The following is an 8139-nucleotide window of genomic DNA, read 5'->3' as shown; positions in this document are numbered from 1 at the left end:
ATGTTAATTTTAACATATCTGGGAATATCAAGATTTTTAGAAATTATATTATGGAACTAGTATTAGGATGGTGGAACACCTGAGGTATCTGGATGTAAGGAAACATCTAATTTAATTTCCACTTCTCTGAATTCTGGAAATGTATTTATTATTTTTGCCCCATTCTACCTTAAACATGTTCCTGAAATCTAATGTAAGCTCATTAATCCCTAAAATTTCCAGATCTTGTTTTTTTCATGATATTCTAGTTTTTGCCTCAGTTTCGTATAAGGAAAGAAATGCCAAAGAGGGGTTATTTTACATAATCATCCCCTCTTCCCGTCTTTCCTATTTTTCTACAACCATTCAGCCTAAAAGACAGAATGTATGATTACTCAGTGAAAGCCCTGCAGCCATGAACTCTGTCTGTTTTGTAGCCTTCAAATCATTATTTGTATAAAGACAATAAGAAAGTCTTGTTCCTTTATAAGGATGACTGCAAGGAGTTTGATCTCTGAGAAGAACAGCAAAGATTTTCTTTCTCCGGCTCTTGAAAATGACTCAGTAAGAGATTTTGATCTCTATATTGTAAATTTGATATCCTGTGGATCTCCTCACCTCACCTATTGAGTTGCCTGTTACATTACATCTTTCCAGCTTAATACGTGATTGATTAAAAAGCTTCATTTTCTGCTTGCTTTTCTTTCTATACGATCATTCTGGGCTTAAATATTTCACAGTCATTATTATTGTCAGCCAGACTCACTGCTGTAGGAAAGTTCACTTAAACGGTGTATGTGTTTTCATTTAGGTACTAATTGCTGGAATATGTAAACCCCCTCTTTTTTTATCAAAGTAATATAAACCACAAACCTTTCTGTCCTGATGTATACACGTTATTAAGCATATATCTCAAATGTGGGTGGTCCCCCTAAGGGCAAAAAGGTTCCTAACACATGATAAGTAGTGGCTATTTTATTGAATAAGCGCACACCTGTAATTTTCCTATATCTCTCTGGGTACGGTTCTTCTCTCTGAAACTGTTTGCTCACCTGTCTGCTTGGGGTCCTGAGAGCTGGGAGTAGTAACCCTGGGGTTTTTTTTCCTTACACCCAGGTCAAGGCTTGGAGACCACTTCCTTGTCCTCTTTCTTTGCCACAGGTTCTCTTTGGTGGAGAAATCTGTTCTTCAGTCCCTGCTGCACTTCCAATTTGAATGAGATTTCACCCTTTGAATACAGAACTGCCCTCAGCCATGATGTTCAGCCCTATTTGCTGTTGCAAATCACAATGCTTGTTCTCCGATGTTACTACTGCTTGTTTTTTCACTTTATTCCCTGAAAAAATTGCTTTAGACTGATATGGATTTTTAGGTAAATGTGCTTACTTCTGACAATATCCAGTCCTTTCTGACCAAGAGAGCATGGCAGCAGCAACTGTGAGCCAGAAAGCCATGGGACTGTTCTCCTAATGGAAGGCAGGTTGGCTTTTTGCAGGCAGGGATGGAGAGGAGTGTGGTAACGGGCTGCTCCAAGTGGCCCTGATGGAGGCTGAAGGCCAGGCCAGCTTCCTCAGACAGCGTGGCAGTGAATATGGTACAAATGTCCAGAGAATTAGTTGAAGTCCCTTTTGTCCCATGGCGCCTTGGCACATTAATCAAAGCATTTTCTTATGCATGCAGAAGAGGTAGAACTTTGTAGGCTGCTGCACGGCTGTATGAAGGTTCATTGCAAGGGATTTCCCCTCTCAATGTCTATATTCTGCATCTGTGCTTTATTAATGGGAAGAGTGAGAAATGCCTCTTAAGAAAAATTTAGGAATACTAGGAAAATAGTGCAGCTATGGGGCTGCAAACAGCTGCTCCCACAACTGCAGCTACTCTTGAACAGTCGCATGTCTCGCAGCGCCTGCAGTCAGCAATGCTATCGGGCACACATCCCTTACCATGAAACATGGGAAGCATGAGGTTTGCAAATGTGCGATCAACTTCAAACCTCAGCACCCAGCGGAGCTTTGTCTCAACAACATCATTTAACAACGTTTGAACCCAATGCAACAAATAAATAGATAAGAGGAAGGCATGCTGCTTCTGTAATGAAAGGCTGAAACAACATGGGCTTAAGCACCTTTGAAGTTTACCTGCAGGGTCATGAGAAGGTTCCTGTGCCAAAAGAACACCAAGAGGCAGGGTTCTCTGAACCCCTTCCATGGGAGTACGGACACGGGGTGGACAGGATGGACAGCCTCTCCTACTGAAAATTTCAGATGCTCCACCCTTCCAAAGGCAGAGCCCAAGTGACCAGGCACAGCAAGGGAGCGGAGAGACAGGAGGGCCACATGCTCAGACCTCTCCACGGAAAGTCAAAATTTTACCGCCACATCCCTGAAGCCTAACGTCTTTTAAAACCCAGGTTCAGCCAGGACACACTCTGCCAGTCACAAAGACGTGAATAGCTCACATGGGCCACCCTTCCTGTCCTAAAACACACTACGTCAAGTGTGGAATGTGTTTTACGTATTTATATTTCCCAGCACTGAGTGATGTTTGCCCTACATTTCTTCTCTTTCGCTGCGCACAGATGCACGTCCTCACTCCACTCAGCTCCCTGCCGCAATGGTTTGCTGAACTAGATGAGGCTGCAAGGCCTTTAGCTAGAAGATATCTCAGCAGGGCTCCAGTTAGCTTCCTCTCCTCTGGCCCCAAGTCACTCAGTGCAGCTTTCACACCGGCTGTGTCTCCCCAACAGCGAGTGTGGTTATCTGAAACGTTGGCGTGCGCAGAAAGTTCAGAGCCTCAGCATAAACTTGGAAGGATAATTTCTTGATGAATTAGCTTTACCACTTCTCAGCAAAATCCTCACATCACAACAGGGAGCCGGGAGCTTTTGCTGCCAGATGCTGATGATGAAGGTATACTCCAGCAGCGGGAGGACCAGGAAAGTCCAACTCCTGAACCTCGTGCTCTCCAAGTCACGCAACCTTGTAAAACTGACAGAAGACTCAACTGACTGTGGAAACGCTGAAAATAAATACTCATTTTACAGAATCATTTTTCATTTTGAGACATAGAAGCAGCCTAGTGATTTCACTGAGAATTTGGGTGAACAAAATTCATTCTACAAGATGGAAAAAATGACAAACGAGAATGGGTTAAGCACTGTTTGATGCTATCTTCCTTGCTTTTTTCACCCCATGTATGCAAAAAAATAGATTTAAAAGGAATATAAACGCTTCAATCAAACAAGAGAGTGTTTTAGAAAATTCCTCTAATGAAATTTGTGTTTAATGATTCCAGGGAGTACTTTCTAGAAGCATAGTATAGCAGGTCTGTTTTTTAGAGATACGTGATTTTGCAGTAAGTGTTCTAGATTTCTCCAAATTACTGAAAATGTTTATTTTCCACTACTTTAATTTGTACCTTGCAGACTTCTTTCCTGCCCACGACCACATTTTCCCCAGTTAATAGGAGTTTCAGAAGCACAGAGAGTCAGGTTCTTTCTTTACTATTCAATATGGTAAATAAATCCTTATTGTTTCAATGACTCCCTGAAGAATAACAGGTAGATAAATCATGTAAGATTTTTCCAGTCTTTATAACATCCCCCATTTCAAATACATTCATACAGTTTTAAAATAACATTGATTACAGTATCCACCAAGTGCTAAAATAAGTTTTGTTTGCTTTTAATGGAGTAAGAAAAATATTTGTAATAAAACACCTAAAAATTTAACCTGGGATAATACGAAAATAATAAGAATTATACCTAACAGTACTGGTTAGAATGAAAGCAAAGCTGCCTGTTAAAAATCTGACCACTGATCGAAGCTTGCAATTTCAGCCTTCATGAATTGCCTTCTTGAGTGACTCATCAAATCAGCGTTGCCTAAAAAGTCAATATTGAGAAACCAGGTAAACCAATAAATACTCCTTTCAGTCACACAATTGCTACCAAACACTCTTGAGAACACAGTAAAGCATTTTATTGTTTATGCTCATTTTCATTTACACATAGGAGGAACAATCAATGCAGTTCTATCACAGCAGGTGGACCATATCCCGAAACTCTAACTTTGACTGCTGAATGTGTGTAGACCTGTCTTAAGGTCTGATCAGAAAAAAATAAAAATAAAAAAAAAATAGGGGGGGAAGTAGGGAGGAGGGTAATTTCACTAACATCAGTTAATTCATGATTCATGGGTATTTATTTTGCAGGTGATACAGCTCTTCTGAAAGAGCAAACTGCTTCACTTCTTTACAAAATACACTAAATAATGTAATTACTTAGAGAATTCTAAATTTTGCAGTGGTTCATGCGGTAAGGGTGTGCAACTGACACAAAATGGAAAACATGGTTACAACATCAAACTGCTACTTCTATTCCCAGCTGGTTTATGGAAAAGGTCAGTGGACTTCTTGTTTTCTGCTCTTGAGTTATGGAGTAGAAGCAAGAAGTATTTACTTTATAAAGGCAACTATGAGGACAGACTATAGATATGCAGTGCAGCTGAACAGGTCTACAACTCTTGTTTCTACAGCATTTGCTATTGTTTTGAAATACAAATACAACTTTTGCACACTGTCACTTCTCACACATGTTCAGCTGAAGGAGTCATTTACAGAATTTACTGCGATGCTCCTACTTTACGTGTTGCTTTTTTTTCTCCTCTTGGCCTCATAAGTGAAGGGAGCAACTCTTTCCACTGAAAGAAAGAAATTACAGGTGTGCAGAAGTACAACTATGCTACCAACACAGACAGAGACAACTGTGCTCTTGTGCACACCCCTACAACCGGCCGGAGAACAAATTAAGAAGTTAAGCCTGCAAAATAAATGGAGTTTACTCTCAAACTTTTTCTTCAGTCCAGATGAATTATAGACCTTGATTCGAGGCTGCCCTCTTTTTTTTTTTTTTGTGTGTGTGTTTTGCAACTGATCTGCGTGACTATTGGAACAGCATCTCTGCCAGAGTCATTACACTGAAATGCAGAGCTGAGCAGTTTGGTGGCAGTATGTATTGACGTTTTTGCAGCATCATGAGTCTGGCAACTGGGCTTGGGGAAGTTTCAAGCAGTGGGTCTTTACAATAGCAACTTGATTCTGCAGACAAAAAGCAAAAGATTGGCAGAATTATTAAAGTATCACAACAAAGGCAAGTACGTATTCTGCAGAACGGGGCGCTGAGTTTAGCTATGAGCTGGCAGCCACTTTTGTCACAGGCGCAGAAAGGCACAGCTTTTCCGCCTGTGAAGGGGAAACATAAAGGTGTCGAGCCTTTCGCGCTGGCTGAAAGGCAGCTTTCCTTGCAGGATGCCCGCTCCCAGCAGGACCAGCTTATAAGGAGGCCAGAAAGTAGGCTGAACTTTACACTCAGCCTTCGTCTGGGGCCTGTCCTACCTTTTTTTCCTTTCCATAAAAAAAAAACAAAAAAAAACCAAAAAATAAAACCTGCCAACCAAAAAACCCCACCAAAACCCCAACCCGACGCTAGCACCGGGGGCTGCATCCCACTCCCTGCCAAGGGGGTTCCATCCCCGGCCGCCTGGCGATGCCTCCAGCTGCCGGCGGGGGTCGGCAGGCGGCACCGGGGAACGCCGCCGCCGCGGGGGGGGAAGGGAGGCGGGGGGGCTGCCCTGCCCCGGTCCCGGCCCGCCGCTCCCCGGGGAGCTCGGCAGCCGGGCCGAAAAACAAGTGCCGTTTAGCACTAATTGATCTAAACACGGGCATTAGCATAGGAAATGGCGGCAGATGGGTTTAATAGGTGGAATTAAGCGCAGATTGCCGTGAGTCACTCCCTGCGAGCTGGGGCGGCGGGGGGGGGGGGGGACGGGGACGACACACGACAACGACGACACATACACACTGTGAAATGTCAGGAGCGTGCAGCATCGCCGCCGCTTGCTAAGGGGCTGAACACCGGCTGGGGGAGCGCCGTGCCGTCCCCCTCCCCGCCCCGGGCACGGCTGGCAGGGAGCCCCGCACGGCGCTCCCGCCTCCCTCCCGCGGGGCTCGCCCTCACCCCCCCACGCCGAGCGGGCTAGAAAGCAGACGGTCCTGCTCGAGACAGGATGGAAAAAGCTATTTTGTGGGGTCGTACCTCCTCTCCCCGCCCCCCCCCCCCCCATTCCCGAGAGTATTCCTCCCGCCAGGTCTTCCCGCCCCGAGCATCGCCGCTCGCCGCGGCGGGGGCGCGCACCTACCTGTGGCGTCGGGCACGGGCGTGCAAGGGGGCAGCCCCGGCGAACACATCGCATTCAAAATTTTCAGCTTGTGCATCGGAAACGTATGAGTTTGTGGAAAGCTTGTTTGAAGTCTTCGTTCGACATAGTATAGATGATGGGGTTGATGAGGGAGTTGAGATATCCCAGCCACGTGAAAAAGTCAAAGATGGCCATGTGGAACCAGCAAGCGTCCTTGCAAATAGGCAACACCAGGCTGATGATGAAAAAGGGCAGCCAACAGACGATGAAGGCTCCTAAAATAATCCCTAAAGTCTTTGTAGCTTTCCGCTCTCTAGCGGCCGTGAGCTTCTTCTTCTCCAGCAGGGCATCCGAGACCTTCACCTTCACCTGGTTCATGTACACGGGAGAGCCCGTTTCGCTGGAGCCCTCGGGGGCCTTGGAGTTTATGGACGTGACGGAGGAGGACGACCCCGGGGAGTCTGTGATTAACTGAGCCCGTGTTAGTCTTTTACCTGCTTTCTTTGGCGTCTGCTTCAAAATCCGCGATCTGGCTTCCACGTAGATCCTCCCGTAGAGGGCTATCAGCAGCAGAGTGGGGAAGTAGAAGGCTCCCACCGTGGAGTACACGGTGTAGAGGACGTGGTCCGTGTTCACCACACAGTGAGAGACTTCTTCGGCCTTCGCCTGCCGCCAAAACAAAGGGGGCATGGAGATGCAGATGGAGAAGACCCACACCAAGGCGATCATGCCCGCTGCCCGCTTGGGAGTCCGTTTCGTGGAGTACTCGACGGCGTCGGTGATCGCCCAGTAGCGGTCCAGGGCGATGACACAGAGGTGCAGGATGGACGCCGTGCAACAGGTGATGTCCGAGGACAGCCAGATATCGCAGACGATCTGGCCCAGCGTCCACTTGCCGGTCACAGTGTACATGGTGCTGATGGGCATGACGAGGATGGAGACGAGGAGGTCGGTGACGGCCAGCGAGGCGATGAGATAGTTGGCCGGCGTGTGGAGTTTCCTCGTCTGGTAGACCGTGGCGATGACAAAGGCGTTGGAGAGCACCGTGGCCAGGGTGACGAGCGCCAGGACGACGGCGAGCACGATCTTCCCGGAGAGGGGGGTGGCATCCTGGTAGGTCCCTTCCTCGGCGCTGCAGTTTCGGCCGTGGTAAGAGTCGTTGGCGGGGAGCAGCGGCGCCTGGCAGGGGCCGGCCGGCTCCATCCCTCCGCGGCCGCCGCCCCCGCAGACGGCGGGGCTCGGCACGGCGGGGCCGCTACCCTGGCAGGACCCCGTCGACGCCGGGGGAGGGCTGCAGCATCCCCGCGCCGGCACCACCTCCCACCCGCCCGCCCTTCCGGGAGCACCGAGCGGGCTCCGCCAAGCCTCACTCCCCGCGGGCGAGGGAGCAGGGCAAACCGGGGGCCAGGCGTGCCCGCTCGCCCCGCCAGCTCATTGCCCCGCCGCTTCCCCGCGGAGCGCGGCGAGCTCCGGGCATGGGGCTCCCGCCCCGGCCGCCCCTACGCGCCGCCCCGCCGCCCGCCGCTCCGCACCGCGTCTCGACGGGCGCAGCGGCAGCGCCGCATGCCCGCGGGCGGCGGCCTCCCCCCCGGGCTGCGGGCGCGACGGCGGGGGCTGCGAGGGCAGCGGAGCCGCCCCGCCGGGCCCTGCCTTCACACGCAGCCCGCCGCCGCAAGTTTGCAGCCGCCGCCGCGGGTGCGGGAGGAGCAGGAGGAGGAGGAAGAGGAGGGTCCGCGGGAGGCAGGGGGGGAGACCACCTCCCATGGCGCCCCGCCGCGGGCCATGCTGTCGGGGCCCGGCCTCGGCCCGGGGCCGGTGTGAGGGAGCGGCGACCAGCCGCCGCCCCTTATATAGCGGGCGGCGCGGCGCGGCTCCGCCGGCACCGAGCAACCGGTGCCGCTCCCGGGCGGGCTGCCCGCCTGCCCGCGGAGGAGGAGCCGCCGCCTCCCTCCGCCCTCTCTCC

The 8139-nt window shown here is 50.0% G+C and overlaps 1 protein-coding gene across 2 annotated transcripts; it reads right to left on the bottom strand.

Annotated features, from left to right (window-relative positions):
* Positions 1–3248: 3248 nt before the first annotated feature.
* On the bottom strand, positions 3249–7500 carry HTR1B (5-hydroxytryptamine receptor 1B). 2 transcript variants are annotated; one of them, XM_054196892.1, is made up of 2 exons: positions 6177–7500; positions 3249–3862 (listed from the first exon to the last, which is right to left on the bottom strand). In XM_054196892.1, the coding sequence occupies exon 1, from the start codon at positions 7377–7379 to the stop codon at positions 6240–6242; it is 1140 nt and encodes a 379-aa protein (XP_054052867.1). In that variant the 5' UTR covers positions 7380–7500; the 3' UTR covers positions 3249–3862; positions 6177–6239. The 2 variants fall into 2 exon arrangements, with proteins under 2 accessions (XP_054052867.1, XP_054052866.1); XM_054196891.1 differs by lacking the exon at positions 3249–3862 and adding an exon at positions 3926–5076.
* Between the last annotated feature and the right edge of the window lie 639 nt (positions 7501–8139).

Source organism: Rissa tridactyla, chromosome 3, assembly GCF_028500815.1.
Source record: "Rissa tridactyla isolate bRisTri1 chromosome 3, bRisTri1.patW.cur.20221130, whole genome shotgun sequence".
NCBI classification, from domain to species: Eukaryota; Metazoa; Chordata; class Aves; order Charadriiformes; family Laridae; genus Rissa; species Rissa tridactyla.
Note: the sequence above shows the minus strand (reverse complement) of the source record. Positions and strands in the feature narration are given on the sequence as shown.

Bases quoted from the DNA above. Each gene is read 5' to 3' on its own strand.
- HTR1B (XM_054196892.1), bottom strand. From the start codon at position 7,379: ATGGAGCCGGCCGGCCCCTGCCAGGCGCCGCTGCTCCCCGCCAACGAC.